This window comes from Haplochromis burtoni, unplaced genomic scaffold (genome assembly GCF_018398535.1).
Source record: "Haplochromis burtoni strain Fernald_Lab_line unplaced genomic scaffold, NCSU_Asbu1 Contig_199, whole genome shotgun sequence".
Classification (NCBI taxonomy): Eukaryota; Metazoa; Chordata; class Actinopteri; order Cichliformes; family Cichlidae; genus Haplochromis; species Haplochromis burtoni.
Window position 1 is genome coordinate 1,125,326 of NW_024582560.1, and position 21,074 is coordinate 1,146,399.

The window sequence follows — 21,074 nt, forward strand, 5'->3', positions numbered from 1 at the left end:
TCAATCGCAAGTCATTAATCAATGAAAATACCACATATAATTGTACATTTTGTAACATAGTATGACCAAAATTTACAAAACACTTGTACATGTTTTATATTCACTGTGGTACAAATCAACACCCAAGTTAATTAGCAATTAGCTACTTAATTAGCTAATTAATAAGCAATTAGCAACTGGGCTACTGAACAAATGTTAGCACACTAACATTGCTGTACACCTGCTAAAAATCAAAAAGCTAATATGTTAGCATGCAGACATTAGCATTCACCTCAGTTTTATATAGCCTACATAATGTCACAAAACTACTAGCATGTCTGTACATTTTGCCTTGTGTCTTTACAGCTTTAACTGAAAAACTCTGTTAACCTTAAGAAAATGAAGAGGGTTGTCCTAAGTTTTATAGAATGTCAAGTACATTAGATAAAAAGGATAGGTGATGACAAGCAATAAAGGTCATAGTTTTAAACTTACTGCTTCCCTATAAGCACATCCATGCTACCAGCCACGATGCCAGAATACTGACAGAGCAGATTAGCACAAAATCCATCTATAAGTCCTTTTACTGTGTTCTGTGAATATTTTTCTTTCATCTTTATGATTATGTTCTTTTCCTTAGCATCCACTCCAGCCCCACAGCAGAGCTCATCTTCAGACTGCCCCCCTTCCCAAGGCAGTGACCCACCCACAGATCACTCCCCTGTTGACCCTGAGGGCAACTCCAGCAACGCTAAGGAGGAACAATCGGTGAGGACGGCCCCTCTGGGGGTCATGTCAGTCATTTAGATTCATAGATTTTTCATAGAACAGCTGACTAGCATGATGCTACAATCCATTACTGCCACATGGGTGACCTATTCTCAATTATGTAACATGTAATTACGCAGATTAGAATGTCGTGATTATTATGGCCAAATTCGATGAGAGTTTAACCTTTTTTCTAGAAAAATGCCAAGTCAATTAAACACGAAAGGTCAAAAATGATTTAAGTGCTTTGATTAGATCATGTATAATAAGGCAAAATATCAAGGTAATTAAACTCGATGTCACTTTCCTAAATGTTTTCCTGTTTTTCGGGGAAATGCAGGAGGTTTAACAAGCTGAGGATCGCCTGATCTTGACAAACACGTCACGTCTAAAGGAGAAATTTTATTGTGTTTTCTCTCTCAGGGCTCTGCCGTTGTGCCCAGCGAAGCTGCTGATCCTCCACAGGATCAGACATGTCCACAGGAAGACAGCTAGAGAACATCAGACAGTGAGTTGGTATTTCATGGTTTCCTTCTTTCTCTGATTTTCTCAGTTAAATATCAGCTGTCTTCACATTGTTGCATTTGGGTCCTCTCTCCCCAGCTCCTCTCATCCTGCTCTTCCCTCTCTCTGTCTCTTTTTATTATCCCTGTATTTTCACCTGTCAGTATATCTCCTTTTTCCGTGTGAATGAGTGGCCAGTTGAGAAAGGGCCTTGGTTTAAATTCTGTTTCTGTCCTCCAGCTCTCTGCTTCGTCACAGAAATAAGGAAGGCACAATGTTGCCACCTTGTGACGAAACTTGTAACAGCACTAGTGCCGCTAAGTGATTTTGAAATTATTGCTGTTTGTCTTTTAGGGTGATGGAAGCTCTAAAGGCCGAAACATGAGCTCACGAGAAAAAGAAGAAAAGAGAGATGAGCGACTGTGAGCAGCAGCATCTCACAGCCTGAAACACAAACTGCTGTTTTTTTTTCAACCTTTAAAGGATATTTTGGCAGTTATTTAATAGCTGGCTATCCTAGGATCTGCTTTCCTCCAGAGGCCGCTTACTGTACTGTACTGTACTCCAGACTTTGGCTTCATCGTCCAATCAATTGACCTTTCAACCAGGAAGTGACCTTTTATCTTTGACCGAAACTGACAACAGGAGGTGATTGCGTCCTCCTGTTCTGGATTAATGAGTTTATATCTGCAATGATGTAAAAGACAAAAGAAAAAAACAACATGGTTACACTGATGATGCAAATTATTTTTTGGAAAAGAGAGAGGAGCAGCGTCCTACTGGATGCGGTTGACCTTCAAGTTCGTCAGCTGCCACCAGCAAACACTGTGCACAGCAGGAAGATTTGCCAAATGTTCTCATAGCGTCGCTCCACCGACTCAGCCATTTGCATGAACAGACCTAACATGGGTTCAGCGGACTCGGCTGTGAGCAGAGCTGATCTCCGCAGCTTCCTTCTAGGCCTGCAACAAATTTTTAAAAAAAGAAAGGTTATTTCATTTTTGTTTTTGTTTTATAAGCTGTGAATTCTCGGTTGATGACGCTGAGTCACTGCAGATATCCACATGACTCTGAGGCATCAGCATGGAAATCAAGATTTGCCAAACATCTATTTTGTAAATAAGAATCTTCCCAGTCCCCCACACCCGAGCCTCTGTGCCATAAGATAGCTCTCTGCCTCTTGGATGCCAACTACCTGTGTTTCTCTCAAACAATGCCCTACCAGCACCTCCTTCTTCTTTGTTTTCTTTTTTTTTTTTGACATCTGGACATTTGTTTCGCCTTTTTCTTTTCTTTTTTTAAATTTCAAAAACTGTCTTCTGTTCAGTTAGTGAGAAATGAACTGTGAATCTGTGTTACATTGTCATTAAAAAGAAAATTTAAAAAAACTACTAGACCCAGTTTTTGCTCATTTTGAACTTGAAAAATGACACGAGCGACGGGGCCGAAACCACAACCGCTTTTTCTTTTTTGTTGTAGTGATAGGACGCTTTGCTTTTTAGATATTTGACATTTCCAACTGAGGTCACGTTGTTTACACTTTGCCTGTCATCTAACCGTATCTCTGGTTTAATAGGCGAGCAGAATCAACTCATCCTGCACTGACGTGGCTCGATCACGCCAAGCTCGGAGACGGTCGATAGCGTTTCGATGCCTTATCGCGTTTCTTTTTATCGTCTTTTATCGTTTTCTTTTTCATTTGTCGGTGTATACAGTAAGCAGGTCATTGTTGTGACAAAGCACTTAGGCATACTGTAAGTCTGCTCCACTGAAGTAAGACGGTTGAAAAGACAGGCAACTTTATATAATATGAACAATAGAGATATCACTATTAACTGCTAGACTTACAAAAACAAATGGTAACTGTACCCCTGCTTGTGTAAGAAAAATGAGAAATAGTCCCAAAATATTTTGTAAATTTTATTTATGGAATTAAGAATTGTCATGAAAAAGGAAAAAAAAGGACTTTTGTACGTCTATGACTTCCCCCATACACTGTACCCATGCCACTGTTCAGTCACAAATAAAATACCATGTGATTCCCACCATTGCCTTTGCTTTTTTTTTTTTAGTGTGTGTGTATGTGTATGAAAAATTACACCTCCAGATTTTTACAGATTCATCCATATTTAAGCAAGTATTTTAGAGGGGGAAACATTTTGCTGAATCTGCAAAAAACTCATTATCTGGTTTTCGAAAAGTGGTAACTATTTTAGTGACAAATCAAAAAATTGCTATTGTGCAGTTTGGTGTATCCGAGTTTTTTCTCCTTGTTTCCCTTCGTTAATAACGGCTTCCTGATAGCCACCCTCCCACTGAGGCCATTTCTAATTAAAATTCAATGAACAGTGAATAGATCAGCTGAAGATTCAGATGCGTCTGTCAGGACATGTGTCGGGTCTTTCCGGGATTTTTCCCCCAGCGTGACTTTCAGATACTGTTCGCCACTTTCTTCTGTCTTCTATTTGTCCGGTTTCCTCAGATGTTTGAATAACACACTGCACACCATGCTAAGCTAAGATGTGCCATTTTTTTTGCTGCTCCTTATTGGTGCAAAAGTATGTTTGTAAAACTGTACTTTGGCATTTTTCATAGATGCAACTAAAGAAATTGGAACAAAATATCATTTAAATGCATTGAAATATCCATAGGTCAGTCTTAAGTGGTTTAACAACAACGACAACAAAGCCACTCATGTGAAAATGATCAGGTACATAGACAGGACTGGAAATAAGTGGAAAAGTAACCAATGTAAGAAAATGTCTAAAGACACAATTTAATTTGCTAGGTTTTGTTATTCCAGCCCAGTTTGAATGAGTAATAGGTCAGTGTTAGTGGCTCAACAAACAAACAGAAAACATTCCTGGAAAAATGGCCAGAAACATGGACTGGACTGAAAATGAGGAGAAAGAAGAACTTTGAAAGACCTTTGGAAAGCCTGGAGAACTATCGCTCAAGACCACTTTAAAACATTACAACAAAGTCTGGCTCCTTCAAAACAAAATAGAAAGAAATTAGGGGTGGCTCAAGACTTTTGCACAGGAGTGTATATACTTTACTACTGTACTTAAATGTCTGCATATGACTTAGCTTCTACCACTACTATCTTTACAAAGCAGAAGCCTAAATTTTGAATGTATAACATGACAAAGCAGCTGTTGCAGACTCAGTGTGAGTAATGGCAGTTTCTTTACTTTCATTGCTTTTCACTAAGTACAGCTGAGTCCTGTGGTTGTGTCATTCTGTGAAATCCCGCAAACCAGTCAAGATAAATAAAGCTTAAAGGTCACACGTAGGGAAACATGATTCAAATGACTTTGATGGAATTTTCTTCATTACGAACTCTTGATATTTCACGACTGGCATATTTTAATGGAAATACTTTATAGGCATCCAGATTCATTGATTCCTACAGATTATACAGACTAAGGTTTATGAAAACTAAAAATACATCAATATAACTTGGGCTGACCAAACCTGCAAGCTCTGCAAATTCTATAATGTTTAAGTAAACTTGAGGTATGTGTCCCAGCCACACAGACAACACCATAACATTGGCTTTGTGGCCCTGAATGCCTGCAGTATTCTGACTCCAGCTCCACGTCTGACTTTAATGGCAGCAGTTCATATACAGTCCATTATTGATCAGGCTTTGTTTACATAGAGAGCAGAGTGTCTTCTCCTCATTCACAGTCAGTCACAACACACAAACATGGTTTCTGTGGTGATACAGAGCAGTGCAATCAATTTGCACAGTTGTCTACTCCACGTTACTTTGAGTTTGGTGCTGCTAAGGTAGGAGATTTATTTTTTTTAACTGCAATGAATTGATAAGCTTATTTTTCATTTGCTGAGTAGGTTCCACAGGAATTAATTGTTGTAACTATTTATCTGTCAAAGACCAGCTGACAAACTAGGAAGTTTAGAAGCACCTCATTTGACACTTAAATCTGTGTTCCTTTCACAAGCTATTATATTTTGATCAGATGCTTTTGAAAAAAACACATGACCTTTGCTCCCAGTGCCGCATTGCTCTATTTGTTTTGATGTGAGTTTTTAATCTGCATGTAACAGTAATTTTGCAGTGGCCACAGGAAGCAATGAAGACCCTAGCAGTCGTCAAGCCCGGTCAGTGGGTGACCCAGTGGTAATTCACCCAGTGGATTGCATTTTGTCAGAGTGGAGCGCATGGTCGCGTTGTGACGTCTGTCAAAAGAAGAAAGTAAGTATAATGGCTATGAGATGTTAGTTAAATCAACAAGAACATACAGTGAAATCTGCAGAAATATGACTGGATCTCATCAGACAATCTGATTCATGCAGCTATGCATAAGCAAAGCGTGTGCTGCCTCACAGAGCAGCTGACCAGTGGACAAATACAAGCAGAACTTTAGTCTGAATGCAATGCTTTAATAAAAAATTAGAAAAAAATACAGTCATTGTTAGTCCAAGAATGTGGAACAGTCTGTGATTCAGCCTCATGTGAATTTACCCCCAACAGTGGTTGGTCATTGGTTATACTGCAGACTGCTTTAGAGATAGGGCAAACAAAAAGAGGTATTAAAGACTATTTAAAAGAATTTGTTTGAAAGTAGATGAGCAGAGCGTACTATTCTCAAGTCTGAACCATGAAGCTTCAGGCAGCAGTCGGCTAATAGTAGATCATCTACAGTGGAAACGGCTTGCCTGGTTTAGTCCAAATGTAGAATTTGCCTAGAAGACCTATATATTTTAAAAATAAATCTGCTAAATTATGCTAAATATAAAAATGCTAAATTAGCCTGCGAGCTAACTTAGCATTGTTTCCATGGGAATTTTTGGCAAAAGGCAAATAAAATATGTTTCCTAAAATATCAAAAGTTGAAACAAAATCTTTCATCTCAAACTCAGAAATCAAGCAATACTATTTTTAGTTGAACTAACCCACAGAATTACTTGCCAGATAAACTTCTTAAATCAAATGTTACATTTTCACAGATTAGCTTAATTTAGCGTAGTTTAGACTGGATGAATCATTCCTATGGGGCTGGGATTGAGAGCTAAATCTGGAGCATTCTACATTTTGACACTTGTGACCTGTTTTTGTGAAAGCTGAGAGCTCAGTGTCTTGTGAAGGACTCAGCTGATATACTTCAGTGCTCTATTTTATCCACTTTACAAGTAAAGGGATTAATAACCTTGACATGACAAAGTGGAAAGAGCCTGCTAATGTGATTTCAGCTGATAGCTCCCCCGGAGCAGTTTTCAGGCCACCCTTATTGGATACTGGCAAAATCTCTTGTGTTTCTGTGACCCGCAACATCACAGTATCGCTATGCCAAAGTGGAGCAGCCTTCTCAGTTTGGAGGGGAACAGTGCAATTCCCATGCCAGGGAGGAGGAGGCCTGTAATGTTCCAGCCCGCTACACTTGTGACAGTGTTCCTCTCTGTGAGGGCTTCCTCTGCACCCAAACAGGTAACTCCAACACTAGTCGGAATAGAAATCACACAGCAGTAGTTTTTCAGTGTTTAAGAATTCACATTGCATGGATGTTACTGTTATGTGTTTGATATAATCAAGTCTTCTTTCCAGTCAGAAAATTTCAAATTATCTAGCAATTTAATTTTTACTGGGTTCAGCCACTATATAATCGTAAATGATCTATTTTTAAACAAAGTTTTTGACTGTCCAACCTAGATACAACTAAAATTTTACTGATTGAGCTATTTTCTGAGTGACTAGAAAAACAAGATTGCAGCACAAATGAACATCCTCCAAAGGGTGACAGGGGGTCAGCAGGGTCTTGAAATAGAGCGGCTAGTCCTCCAGGATGCAAGGAACCAGTTGAGGTGGTTGAGACATCTGACCAGGATGCCTCCTTAGTGCCTCCTAGGTGAGGTGATCAGGGAAGAGGCCACAGGGAAGACCCAGGATTCACTGGAGAGATTACATTTTGGGATAAGTTGTGACTTTCTGGAGTCAAGATTCTTTCTTTGGAGCAGAGTCCAACTTGCTTTATTCCCTAAGCTTAGCAAACTGATGACCACCACTTGACAAATAGACATGTTGAGAATCAAATCAACTCTTCATCTAATTCTTATCTAACTCTTCACTTGAAAGTAAAGATCCACTTTTGAAACACATTTTTTTGATTTTATATGACAGATAATTTTGCAAAATGGATCCAATTCTGCAAACATACTTATTCTGCACACTGCCTGTCTGGAAAGAAGTCATACACCATATATTCCTCTACTCTGTCAGGTCGCTGTATTCCCAGAACTCTGCAGTGTAATGGGGAGGATGACTGTGGGGACATGTCAGATGAAAATGGCTGCAGGAAGGTTCCCAAGCCCTGCAGGCAGGAGGCTGAGGAGTACTGGGGAATCGAAAACCTTGCCAAAGGGTGAGCTATGTTTCCACTAGTCTGTCTCTTGTGCAAGTCCAAATTATTGTTATTATTTGTGTTTTATGTACTTTTTATCTATCCAAGCATGTTACTCTTCTAAATCCAATCCATGCACAGTTAGAATTATTGCTGTTCTTTCAGAATAAACATCTTGAACAGTAACCTGGAAGGAGTGGTGCTTGATAACAGATACTATGCAGGCAGCTGCCTGCCCCAGTACATCCAGGACGTCAGATTCAGGAAGCCCTACAACTTACAACAGTATACCTTTCAGGTGAAAAAGCAGACAAACACACTTCTGTCCAGTATTGTGGTCTAGTATTCATAAACGAATTCATTTACTAATGGTTTGTTGAAGTTTTAAAACAAAATTGTTGCCATGTTGCCATGATAAACTTCTTAAATCAAATTTGTTTGAAAGTAGACAAACAAATTTGGAAAAGTCTGGGAAAAGTCTAAGCATGCTGAAAAGTCTCAGCATGCTGAGACTTTTCCCAGCATGCTGTCCTGAAAAGAAACCTGAAGAGAGCCCTGCCATTGTTATATCATTGCAGTATCATCTGTGTTCAAAGTACTCTTAATATGACTATTTGTTTTAAGTTTTTATTATTTTTTGAACATTTAAAGAAACAGTAGGGGTCCGAGGCACTTTCCAAAGTGTTAAAATAAGACGAACACAGGTCACAAGCCCAGTGTTTAACACTGAAGCCTGCTTTGTCTAACTGTGGCACCTCGCCTCTGTCCCCCAATAGGCACAGTCTTGGTGATCTAGGAAACTTAAATTTCACCCAGCCCTCCATATATTTTAAAACATTTTCCCATATTGGGGAGACCAGTGGATATTCCCACATAGCTTGCACTAGCTTACCCTTTGCTTTTTATGCACTTCCAACACAAGTCATGTTTACTAATTTTATCTCATCTGTGTGTAATAGTACCTGTTGAGAATTTTATATTGGATAAATTTACCTCTAGCTTCCCTTATGTAAAACCCATTTTCAGAGATGATTGAATCCCATGTTCCCTTATCAAAGGATCAATCCAGATCCTTTTGTAAGTAAGGGTGTAAGTAAAATGAAATTCTCTAGAAGATTTGTCTCCTGAGACAGCTTTATTTTATCTTTCAAACAATCTCTAATGGCCGGGTCCTTCCAAATTAAACTTTACTGTCAGATCATTAAAAGACATGAGCGTGTTCTCTTCTTTTAAATCACTTTTTTGTGCCATTGTGGCCAGTAAATTGTTTGTTTACCTTTTTTAATTTTGGGGTTGTGCCACAGGGGTGCACATTTTTAAAAGTATGGGGACAGATTAAAGCTCTTGTGAATCTTGCCACGCCATTTTTGAAAACTTTAAAATAGGGTTTTCTACTCTATACCCTTTGTTGTCTTGTTTTTGAGCTAACACCTCAATGGGGGTGAACAGAAAGGCCAGTTCACGCTTAATATGACTAATTAACCATTACCATTTAGTTTTCACACAAAACATTTAATTGTTTTTTTGTCCACAGACGAGAGGCTCCTATGATTTTAGCCTGCAGGCTTTTGAATCCTACTCTGACTACATGGACTACACCATGAAGGAGCGCACTAGCAAAACCGTTGTTTCCATCGGCTTTGGCATTCCAGGAATTTTCGAGTTTGGCATCAACTACAATGATAACAAATACAGCAAGTCGGTTAAGAAACTTCGCAGTGCCTCTGGGACGGTGAGGTGTCATGTTTTGGGTTGTTTTTAATGCGTGCAGATCTCTTTACGTTACCTTGAACTTCTCACTCTGTTTTCAAATATCCACATATCCAAAATGTATGTTGTATTCTTAACACAGTAGGCATTGTGATAACTTTGACCTGCATTCTCTGATGCCCAGACAAACAGGTTTGTGAGGGCCAAGGCAGAGCTGGAGTTGGCCCAGTACATGCTGAAGCCGGATGATTTAATGCTACACCCCGAGTTTCTACGGCGCCTACGCGCCCTGCCGCAGGTTTATGATTATGGGGAATACAGGCAGATTTACAGGGACTATGGCACCCACTATGTCACCGAGGCTGCCCTCGGAGGAGACTATGAGCACACCATTATTTTGGACAAAGAGAAGCTTGCAAAGACAGGTAGGAGTCCTCAACAAGCTTTAGTTAGGCGTTCTCAGTCAGTTGTTTCCATATTTAGATGACATGACAAGAAATCCTAGACCGTTACTGTTAGAAATAAGCTGTCAACACTTTAAGACTGTTTGAACTAGTCTTTGCTTTATTCCGTGAAAGAAACGGTCTCTGAGAGTTTTTTTCTCTTTATCCCAGAGTATTCTTTAGAAGACTACAAGAACTGCGTAGAGGCAGGTTTAAAGGTTGGCGCAAACATAGACGGTATCTATTTATCATTGGGGTTTCACGGAGGATCCTGTGATGGCCTGCTGAACGAGATGGGAGGTGGGGTCTCCTGTTGGATCATAGTTCTGTCAGTCTGTCTTACATTGAGCAAATAAGCTTAAGTAAGTAAATTGTCTCTTTCCAGAGGAGAAAGGGACTGACAGTGAGGTGGAAGACTTTGTTGCTATCGTAAGAGGTGGAAGTAGCGAATCCGTCTCTGCTTTGTTGTCCAAGAAGCTTCCCACCCCTGAACTAATGAGGCTATGGGGTGAAGGTGTGCGGTTCAACCCTGACTTCATTCGCCAAACGGTGAGTTCAGTTCATTTCAGTTCAATTAAATTTTATTTATATAGCACCAAATCACAGTAACAGACGCCTCAATGTGCTTTCTATTGTAAGGGGAAGATACTAAAATAACAAAGAAAACAACAATAATCAGATGAACTTTTATTAGCAAGGAAGAGCCAGGCTCAGGAAGAGCAGCCAGCCTGGGAACCCCCCAGCAGCCTAGGCCTATTGCAGTTTTTCTGTCTATTGCTTCTATTTTGGCTGTGCTACATGCTGGAGTCCCACACATAATACTCTACAATGGGTGTGTTTGTTTTTGCCTATATATATATATATATTTTTTTTTTTTACATGAATGCAGTAAATAGTTCATTTTGTTCATTTTTTTAAATATTTCTCAGCTTCAGCTCAAAAATGTGATGGAATTATCCACACGGCATCTGACCTCACTCATTGATGCATGACAAGCACTGGCACAATCACACAGGGGCAAAGTACAAACCGAGCTGATCAATGGCAAGAGCAAACACAAAATGATGCCAAATAACAAGTGTGCCAAAGACAAATAGGCTGCCTTGCTGCAGCACAGTCAGGTTTCAGCACTTGTGGAGCTTCCCAGTAAGCTCAGTACAAAAAAAGGAGAGAGTTTTATTTGGACAGTAAAAAGATCCTGGATTTAAAACAGTATTTATGTCTAATTAGACACGGCCACTCCATGAGCTGGTGACCTCCAGAGACTTTTCCCAGCATGCTGTCCTGAAAAGAAACCTGAAGAGAGCCCTGTCAGAGTACCTGGCAGAGGCTAGTCCATGCCGGTGTGCTCCCTGTCGCAACAATGGAGTGGCTGTTCTGAAAGGTAACCCAGAGGATAGTTGTTGTTGTTGAGCAACAACTATTAACATGGAGTGATTCCTTTGTTCCATCTCCATCATTTATTCACAGAAAACTCAATGCACTTTGTATCATAAGCTACTTATGATAGCTTTACTTTGATGTAATAAGGATGTGTCTTTCATCAAAGACTCAAGAAGTAATTGCAACATCTTAGTGCAATCCCATTTTTCTACTGTTTTGTTTAAGTTTCAGCTGGAACACAATCTAAATGTGATATCTGGTGATGATTATAGTGATGGCAAATAGTGACAGTGAAGGAAATATCTTTTTTTCTTCTTAACAGGTACAAAGTGTGACTGTGTTTGTCCTTTTGGCTATACTGGAAGAGCCTGTGAGATCACTAAGAGGAAAAAAGGTTAAGACAACTTTAAAAAATAATAACAATAATAATAATAATCTGGTAACAGTGTTGTATTTGTTTTATTTATGTCCACTAATTGTGGTGAGACACTGACATGAGGTATGGTTTGATCTGTTCTGACAGAAATAGCCATTGATGGCAACTGGAGCTGCTGGGGTGCATGGTCATCCTGCAGCGGAGAGCAAAAGACAAGAAGTCGACAGTGCAACAACCCTCTACCCAGCAATGGAGGCAGGGCATGCACAGAACCGCAGCAAGAGTCTACTGCCTGCTTTTAAAATCCCCTGTCAAAGATGCCATAAAGATTTATAAAAGAGATGTTCAGTGTCTGGTACATTTGTCTTGTATTTGACTGTCCAGTGTGACATGATGATTCTCCTTGACAATGCTTCATCTCCCTATGCAAGTATTAAAAAAAATGTTAACCCCAATGGATTATGTCTTGATTCTAGGCCTCGTCTTTGTATTTTTTATCCCGACCTGTTTCAGATACTTAGCTTCTGTTAACAAGATTCGACCGTCAGATTTAAAGTAATTCACAAAAGTACAATACTGTGCAGCTGGAGGTGCTGGAGGTGCTGGAGGTGCTGGAGGTGCTGGAGGTGCTGGGGTGCGTGGTCACTCTGCAGTGGAGGCCAAAAGACAAGGAGAGAAGTGGTAAATGGACTGGTTCTTATAAAGTGCTTTTAAAAAATAAAAGTATATATATTTATTTATTTTTGCCATACTTGAGCGCTCAAAAAGCTTTTTACAACATGTCTCATTCATCCATTCATGAAAGCACTTTTCTCTACGGCTAACACTCACAAACATTAACACTCAAATGGAACCATTTGGAATAATTTGGGGTGCAGCATTTTGTCCAAGGATACTTTGGCATGCAGGCTGGATCAGTCCAGGATCAAACTCCCAGCCTTCCATTTGGTAGATGATCTGCTTCTACCTCCTGAGCCAAAAAACACCCCACAGTGGAAAATAGGTGCAGAGATTTATTGAAACATATGAAAGGATCATAATAAATACAGTATGTAAGGCAAAAACAGAGTTTGGACAGTCTTAACAACCATTTCTCATTGGTGAGGATCAAATGTCTTTCAGATACTTTTCATTTGCTGTAGATAGTCTTTCAGGCAAGTTACTTTTTCATTTTTCCTCCACTTGTTTAGTTTCCTCAAATTTTTTATTGACACACTGCACACTGTGGCAAGCTATGGCAATTTTTCAGCTAAAGACTCTTTGGGAATCAGCTTGTTGGTGCAAAAATACCATTTTATGCCTCTCAACTTGTGTTGTCTTTGATATTCTTCATCAAATTGAAAAATAATTAAACAAAAGAAAAGAGAACAAATTAATGTTTTTGTGACAGGCTGCCAGTAACAGTAGGGTGCCTAATTTATCATTTAAAATTTGTTCTTTCATCCTAAATTTTAATATCGTTTCATCCCTTGAGTTAGGTGTCTTTTTTTGCTTACATGACTCAGGTCAGTGTTAAGTGGCTCAGCAAACAATAAAACCTTCCTGTGAAAATGGTCGGGTACAAAGACTGGACACAAAATCTGCATGAACATACATTTATTCGGAAAAATACAGAAATTCCGATTTTCTCTTTTATTTGTGAGCACTTTAATGTTTACAAAGGAATACAAAAAATGCTCACTAAGTAGTTAACACATCTTCACTCAGCAATCTGAAAGAAACGTGTGTTTAACAGGGCCAAGTCTGAGAAGCAGAGCCCAAGCAGGTGGCTCCGCCATTCTGAGGTGGAGGATTATTACACACTCGTGTCCTGGTCTTCCTCCTCGATGTACAGGGTGACCAGGCCCCCCAGCAGGACCACGATCCATCTGCCTTGGTTTCTGTTGATAAAAATTAAAGGTGTTGATTATGAACTGTAGGGTGTAGATCCATTAACAGCTAAATTTTTGAGTTTCACTAACAACAGATTAGATGACTATTTGAATATGAATATGAATCAGTGGAGAACTATCACCGCAGTCGGTTCACTCTAGCTCAGCTATTATGTTGCTTTGGGCTACAAAAGGCAACAGTCTGCAGTAAAGAGGAGCCGCTCCCTATTTTCCAAGGGGCCACTACAGCAGATGGAGCCACACATTTTGATTTGGCAAAGATCGCGTGCCTTATGCTCCTCCTGACACAACCCTGCCATCTAACTGGGCTTGATGACTGGCACTAAGCGCACATTACCTTGGGTTTGTGTTTGCTTCCCTTCTGGAACCAGGGAGCTTTTGGATTTAAGGTGAATGTGTTAACCACTACACCATGGAGCCACACAACAGTCACAGTACTGGGTCGTGTGACCCAGTGTTTAAGTTTTATTGTATTTTGTTATTCATTTGTGTTCTAGTTTCAGTTTAGTTTCTCAAATTAATTTCTACGATGCCCAGGTTGCTGTTCTAGTCCTTTGTTTGTGTTTGTTTCTCCTGCTAAACAGGTGAACATAGATTCAGGAGCAACAGGACTTAGTGCTACTAATTCTTTGATTTTATTTATTTTTTGCTGTGTTTTACTTGCATCTATTTGAAAGAGTGAGTGTAAACACAAAAAATTATTTTATATGATGGAATATGCAGAAAATAGGTTTAAATGTTAAACAAATTCCTTCAAATCAAATAATGTTATATATAATTTAATTTTTGCTTGATGCAATGTGCATAAAGTTAAAAGATTAAAACTAATAAAACAAGGTTTTAAAAGAGACTTTTTCATTTGATTCAGTTTTATATGATGGATTATTCAGAAAATAGAATTGGGCTGAAAGGTCTGTTGATCTATTCAGTTGTGTATCATGTTTTTTAAAAAGTAACTAGGTAATAAAGTAACTAATTACTTTTGAAAATAAGTAATCAGTAAAGTAACAGGATTACGTTCTCGAAGAAGTAATCCGTAATTAGTAACTAATTACTATTTTCAAGTTACTTGACCAACACTGGTCATATACAAGTGAAGCTTGTCTGCTGAATGTTAAAAAATTACGACTACAATATTTGTCACAGTTGTATTTTTACTTGTTTCTAATGTCTTTTGAAATACTGTGTGTGATTTGAACATGTTCAGCTTGTTCCTGTTTCTTCTTCTCACCTCTTCGGTTGGTCTTTTCGCAGGCGTACCCCTGGTAGCCTGAGCTACACATGCAATTACAAGACGTGCCTGAGAGGACAGGAATCCCATTGTTGCTGCAGGGGGCACAGCGGCACGGGTTAAACTGCTGCAGATACTCATCAATGGCTCGCTGCAAGTTGGCCAGTCTGTCACCTACGTGGTCAGCAGCTGTGCTGATACGTACAAGCTCATGAATCGGCATGATCTAGTTTACAGGGCATGTGGGACAGAGACAGGACGAGAAGAAAGAGGAAAGTTCGTTACAAGAAGATGTTAGCAGTGTGTTGAGATAAATGACACTCAGATTTATAACATTTGTTGAAGAGCAAGATATATAATTCATCTTGATTCATACATAATTTTACTTTACTGAGTTACCTCATAATCAATGAGTGTTGGGTTATATTTAAGAGAGAACCCCCACTTCCGGTACATGTCAGGGTTCCTGATGGCGTTCAGACCAGCGCTGCTGTCTGTGATTCCTCCGGTTACTTTTGTGACAACGTCCTCAATAAAAGCTGAACTACCTCTTCTATCTGTGCATACAAAAACAAATCAAAAGAAACTATAACCCTGTTTTTGTAAGAAATGAAAAAAAGTTACAAATAAAGCAATTTAACTAGTTAATTTAGATAAAGACAGAATTTCCATTTTTCACCTTCACTGAAATGTCCGTCTTTGTTGCATAATTTCCCTGACAGCTTGGGCTCTATTGCTGCACTGCTGCCAACTGGAATACTCAAACCAAACGAGGCACCAAAGCATGAACCAGCTTCATCAGCGTTAATATCTGTAAACATTGGGGAAAACACAAAACAAGGGTTACTTTACGCATGTGATAATGTGGTAGGGTACTCTGATTACAAAATGGAAAACTCCAGTACCTAGGTTTCTCAGTGTTGTTTTGTTGACAATCACGACATGTTCCAGGGTTCCACCCATAGTTCCCTCTGTGATATAGTGGGTGCCAAATGTGTTGAAGAAGCGAGAGTACATCCCAAAGTCGTATTCCTCTGGGAGCTCCATGAGTGAAACATAGAAATCTTCATGAAGCATCAGCTTATTAGTTCTCATCTTGAAGCGAGCGGTTTGCACTTCTGAATTAAGCCAAATGAAACCTAAATCCTGTGGGGGAAAAAACAATATAACAACTAGATTTTGCACTTTGAATGTGAAACAACAAATATACAAAGAAACAAAATGTGCCACCCTTCACTTCTTTATATTTTATTTCTGTGGCAAAGGGGTCTGGGCCAGACTTGAACCCAAGGTGCTCCATTGAACCTTGTGGTTGAACAGAAAATAGTGTCGTTGTTGGTTTTTTTTACTAATCAGGTGATTGCCAAAGTGCTTTTAGCTGATAACTTTTTCAGTTTGTCCTTAAAAAAAAAAAAAACTAGAGGAAGAAGTCTACACAGATGAACGATGTCTGAAAGTTATCTTCCCAAGAAATAGAAAAATCCAGCAAAATAGGCGGAGCTGAAAGATGCGTCTTCACTAGATCCATTTGGATCTTGTTGAAATTGATGGAACTATGAACACAGACGAGTACTTTCATATTTTGAGCTACCACACAATACCATCTGGGAAGCATCTGATAGGTAACAGGTTCATTGTTCAGCATGACAATGATCCCAAACACACAGTCTTAATATAACATAACATAATAACATATGTGAATTCTGACCAGTCACAAGAGACAGTTTCACATTGACCTAAGTAACAATTTCATGGTTCAAAGAGTGCACCACTCCGTCTCTTGTTTTTCTTGCCTTGTCTCACCAATATGACAGAAACCATATGGATAAGATGACATTTCCTTAATTACACTTTGGATCTCACATTTAAATGAATGGAACGCTTACTTTGGTCTTCACAGTTCACAGCCAAAAATAATAATGATAGCTTTTGAATTGTTTTCTTAATTTGTACATGCGTGTGCTTCTCTAATTATGAGGATCATCCCAAACTACTTTGGTCCATTAAAAACCAGAATCCTGACGGCATGCCTGCCTGAACATTAACGTCACTGAAGCAGTGTGGGATAATTTTGATCATTTTCCTTTGAACGTCCTTCCAGAAGCCTGGAACTATTCCTGAAAACTACTCAAAGACATCTTGCTTAGAGAGTTTAGACTATGTTAAAGAGCAAATGGCAGTCATACCAAATCTTGACTTTCAGACTGATTTGAATTGTATACATTTAATTGACATATTTACCATTTTAATCCCAAAATATAAAGAAGTGAAGAGGAGCTCAATAGTTCCACACAGTACTGTACAATCTTGCTGACACTATATTCTTGTTTGACCACTGAAGCTAATGCTAGGTAGAGTTCTTAGCTTAGGGCACCTGTTGAGCTAGCTAGCTCAAGCCAGTTGGATTGAATGTGACCTCTTATAAACAATCTAGTTAGCCATAGGTTAATTATTTGCTGGTAGCCTCAGTAGCTAGAAATAAGCTATTTAACTCTAAATTATTTAATGCTAAATTAAAAACGAATTAGCAGTGATTTCAAATAATTAACATTAATATATTTTAACAACAATATCAACAGTAATTGTTTTCATTTAAAACATTTTAATATTCGGGTGAAAAGAATATACCTGGCTTTTAAACTGTGTTATGTTATTGAGAAATGTATTTTCACTGCTGCCACTCAGTCCCACTTCCACATGGGAGATTCCAAATGTGAAGCCACTTTTGGACGATGACACTGTTTTCCTTGCTTTCAGCAGGCTCAGCATGTCACCAAAATATTCAGAAGAGCCCTTTGATGATGCTTGGGCCTATAACAGGTTAGATACGTTAAAATATTTTTGTAGAATAAAATAAAATGAAAAATCAGAACATTACAGTACCATAAAATGGTAAGTATGGTAGTTGTATGGTTTTCTGTAGTTTTTTTCATCTTCATTGTAGTGCAGGTTCTCGCAGAATGCATCATACGTGAATTTTCTCCATTCGCCATTATAGACATATTCACACTCTCCTCCAAAATATCTTGGGTCAAGTACATGATCCATTAATTCTCCACTTAAAACATTATAGCTACAAGAAAGAAGAACAGTGCAAATTAAGAAATTACATTCAGATACAGATTTATCCTTTTTCAAGACAAAGAAATAGTGTGATATAAATGCATATCAAAGGTTCAATTGGACCGGCATTTTGGAGCTAAAACTGTTTCTGGAGCAAAGTATTTTGTTTTGGGGGGGGTCACAGGGGTGCCTGTCAGTAAGAGGGTCCTGGGTTAAAATTCAGGCAGACGTTTCTGTGTGGAGTTTGCATGTCACCCATGCCAGCGTAGGTTCTCTCTGGGTGCTCCAGCTTCCTCTCACAGTCCAGAGTAAGGGATAGGTTTATTGTCCACAAGTGGGAATATGAAAGGCTGTCTATCTCTCTATGTTATGTATACCTTGCTTCTCATCCTATGACTGCTAGGAGAAGCTCTAGTGCCCCTGTGACCCTGGAAAAATGGATGGTGGAGTGAAATAGTCACAGTTTTACAGCAAAGTAAAAAAAATATGTCTTTTAACAATTCTCAACTACAGAAGCAAACTTTAAGAAGAGGTACTTAATTAACGTATTACATAAATATTGATCACCAATTACCAAGTGATCACCAATGGGTGTGAATATTATCAGGGTTGTGATGCACATTTATCCCAGCTAGCATAGAGGGAGAGGCAGGGTAAACCCTGGACCTTTTAGACAACGCAGAGAGACCGGCAACCATTCGCGGTCACATTCACAGCTATGGGCAATTTAGAATCACCAATTAACCTAACCCCACTCCCTGCATGTCTTTGGACTGTGGGAGGAAGCTGGAGAACCTGGAGAGACACCCACGCAAATATAAGGAGAACATGCAAACTCCAATCAAACCCAGGACCTTCTAGCTGTGAGGCAAAAACGCCACCGTGCTGACATTGTTTGACAACTCCTTCATAAAAAAAAAAAAGCAAAAAATGCTTTTATTGTGGCAGGGTCATTTTAATGCAGTTATTTTATTTATAAGGTCTTGAAACAGCTTTGCATTTTATTGTTCACACAAAATATATTATGACTTGAGGTGGCAAAACTGAGTTCTTTTTTAAAATACACACGCAAATAATCTGCTAACAATCTTTTTACTTGCTGTTATATTTTAGGTCCTATTTTATAGCAACTTCAAAAGGTGCAACTTTTACTTTGAAGGCAAAATGTCAGTTTCTGATATGCATCGCATGTGTTTTTTCTTTTTTCTTTAATTAGTTTACAGATAATTGAATAAGCTAATGGTTCAGTGAATGGTAATCCACATCTTTATCCAAAACAAAAAGGAAGGACAACTTTAGAGTGACCATTTTCCTCAAGCTACTGGTTGTGATTAAAAAATAAATAAATAAATAAATCTTAGTATAATACAGAAAATCTCTGTTTGCATGTTTGTTTCTTTGGCCACCAACTCGTCCTACACAATCAGGAGTTGAGCCACCAAACTTGGCGCACAGGTAAAAATTAGGCCCCTGAGGTTTTAATCAATAGCAGAAATTATGCTTCATCGTGTTGCCTAGCAACTACCCAGCAGCATGGGTAAAATGTTGCTGGGTAGTTTTTCACATTTATGCACCTAGAATATTTTGTAAAAACATGACATTATTTTTATTTTACCACAATTTACCACATTTATATCCATAAAGGGTGAATTATAAATTGTACAGTGTCATGTTGCCTGGCAAGCACCTAGCAATGAGCTAAAATTACCTATTTTTTTTTACATTTATGCACCAAAAAAACCTTATAAATGCATTTTAATCATTTAAATCTTAGGCCACAAGCAGGCCAAACAATACTGAAAGGTGGCTTTCACCAGGGTGACAGCAGTATGCCAGTTTCAAGGCATAACAATAGACAATATAAAAGATGGCTGTAGCCACTGAGATGCCACTGACTGCTAATGAAGTCACATATTGTACAACTTTCCATAGGTGATGTAAACTACATGTGCATGTGCATTCATCACAGCACATTATTCACCCTTGCGTGCCACGCTCCGCACCAGGGATCGGTATGAGGGTGGAACACTTGTCGTTTCTCTGGTTAACATTTTCACATCCATCCTCATCAGAAAAATCATCACAGTCTGGCTCTCCGTTACATTGAAGCGAACGGCTGATGCAACGCCCTAGAAACAAAGTAAGTAAGGACGCACATTTATCAGAATTGACTTCCTGACACACAAATGCTTGCAGCATGCCATGCATGTTAGTGAAAAGACATAGAGAAATCACCTTCAGCATTTGTTGCCTGAATGGTCGTAGATGGTCCTTACCTGTTTCTTTGCAGGTGAAGCTCTCTTCGCAGTAATCTGGGACCAGACACGGCGTGGCTGATCTGGGACACATCTCCCTCCTCCAGAGTATATCAATACACTCAGTCCCACCAAACTGTGAAGGTTTCTCTAAGTATCGGAAACTGAACTAAAACCAAGTTCAAAATGAGTTAAATTCTCTGAATTCATCCATTCATGCTCATAGTAGAAGAATCGTAAAATTTAAATTGTACAACATTTGATATTTATTGATGAGTTATAAAGTTATAAGAGAGCTTCCAGGAACATCGGGGACAGAGTACAGCCACGGCCCACTTTATTGACTCTCCTGATGTGATCTGAGTTACTTTGCAAAACAAACTGTGAAATGTCAGTGTTTGGAAGAAAGTTGCAGTAGCAAAGTATTGCACAAGCCAGCCATACCAAGCACTGTGAACAACATTAATCATATTTAAATGTTTAGTAAAAAAAGCATAATCACCTTTCTGTCTGTGCAGGAGTCACATGGTGTCCAAGATGACCAGCTCCCCAGTCTACAGTCGATAGGTGTCGGTTTGTTCACAGCTCTGGCCCTCCTGACCCACATAATTATTATTATTATCTTAGTTCCATTTGTAAATTCCATTGTGCATGAGATACGATAAATAAAAGCTATTAAGGTGTAAATGCAAGAAGTGGTGAGGTGAAAAATACTGTACCTGTTTTTAGCTGTTGTCCATGGCGTCCTGGATGCGTCAACAATTGTGTCAGAACTGACAAACAGATGCAGTGTGCATAAACCAAGGAGTAAACGAAGGAATGTCCCCATAGTGAAAATAAACAGCGATTCCTAAAGACTCAGAGCCACATCGCAAATCAGATATTGTGATCCTGAAGGGGTCCTGAGGGGACTCTTGACACTGTTGCCTTGATCAGCCACAGTAAATGATTGATCAAGAGTAAACACATGCGATTACAACAGTTAGGAAAGTTTTTCTCTGTCTTTTTTTAAAATCATCTATTGCAACCTTTTTCTATGGCATACTTTACAAATGTGAAACTGAACCTTCACTGTGTGCAAAGTTGATATCCATTTATTTAAATT

At 38.9% G+C, this 21,074-nt stretch overlaps 2 protein-coding genes across 2 annotated transcripts in view; one reads left to right on the forward strand and one right to left on the reverse strand.

Annotated features, from left to right (window-relative positions):
* The window catches only part of LOC102313495 (complement component 8, beta polypeptide), a 62,273-nt gene extending 50,290 nt beyond the window's left edge, over positions 1 to 11,983 (forward strand). Inside the window, exons 13-26 of the mRNA XM_005935626.2 lie at positions 620 to 747; positions 1,171 to 1,179; positions 4,916 to 5,046; positions 5,326 to 5,473; positions 6,559 to 6,706; positions 7,496 to 7,637; positions 7,782 to 7,914; positions 9,151 to 9,348; positions 9,511 to 9,751; positions 9,941 to 10,069; positions 10,155 to 10,318; positions 11,000 to 11,153; positions 11,475 to 11,546; positions 11,676 to 11,983. Coding sequence (XP_005935688.2) covers positions 620 to 747; positions 1,171 to 1,179; positions 4,916 to 5,046; positions 5,326 to 5,473; positions 6,559 to 6,706; positions 7,496 to 7,637; positions 7,782 to 7,914; positions 9,151 to 9,348; positions 9,511 to 9,751; positions 9,941 to 10,069; positions 10,155 to 10,318; positions 11,000 to 11,153; positions 11,475 to 11,546; positions 11,676 to 11,830 — 1,952 coding nt within the window. The 3' untranslated portion in view covers positions 11,831 to 11,983. The remainder of the gene's footprint in view (positions 1 to 619; positions 748 to 1,170; positions 1,180 to 4,915; positions 5,047 to 5,325; positions 5,474 to 6,558; positions 6,707 to 7,495; positions 7,638 to 7,781; positions 7,915 to 9,150; positions 9,349 to 9,510; positions 9,752 to 9,940; positions 10,070 to 10,154; positions 10,319 to 10,999; positions 11,154 to 11,474; positions 11,547 to 11,675) is intronic.
* A 1,126-nt stretch (positions 11,984 to 13,109) lies between these two features.
* Positions 13,110 to 20,896, reverse strand: c8a (complement component 8, alpha polypeptide). The gene is made up of 11 exons (XM_005935624.3): positions 20,689 to 20,896; positions 20,472 to 20,565; positions 19,991 to 20,138; positions 19,696 to 19,843; positions 17,535 to 17,724; positions 17,280 to 17,462; positions 15,557 to 15,797; positions 15,331 to 15,462; positions 15,051 to 15,208; positions 14,652 to 14,877; positions 13,110 to 13,408 (listed from the first exon to the last, which is right to left on the reverse strand). The coding sequence occupies exons 1-11, from the start codon at positions 20,796 to 20,798 to the stop codon at positions 13,257 to 13,259; spliced, it is 1,782 nt and encodes a 593-aa protein (XP_005935686.1). The 5' UTR covers positions 20,799 to 20,896; the 3' UTR covers positions 13,110 to 13,256.
* Between the last annotated feature and the right edge of the window lie 178 nt (positions 20,897 to 21,074).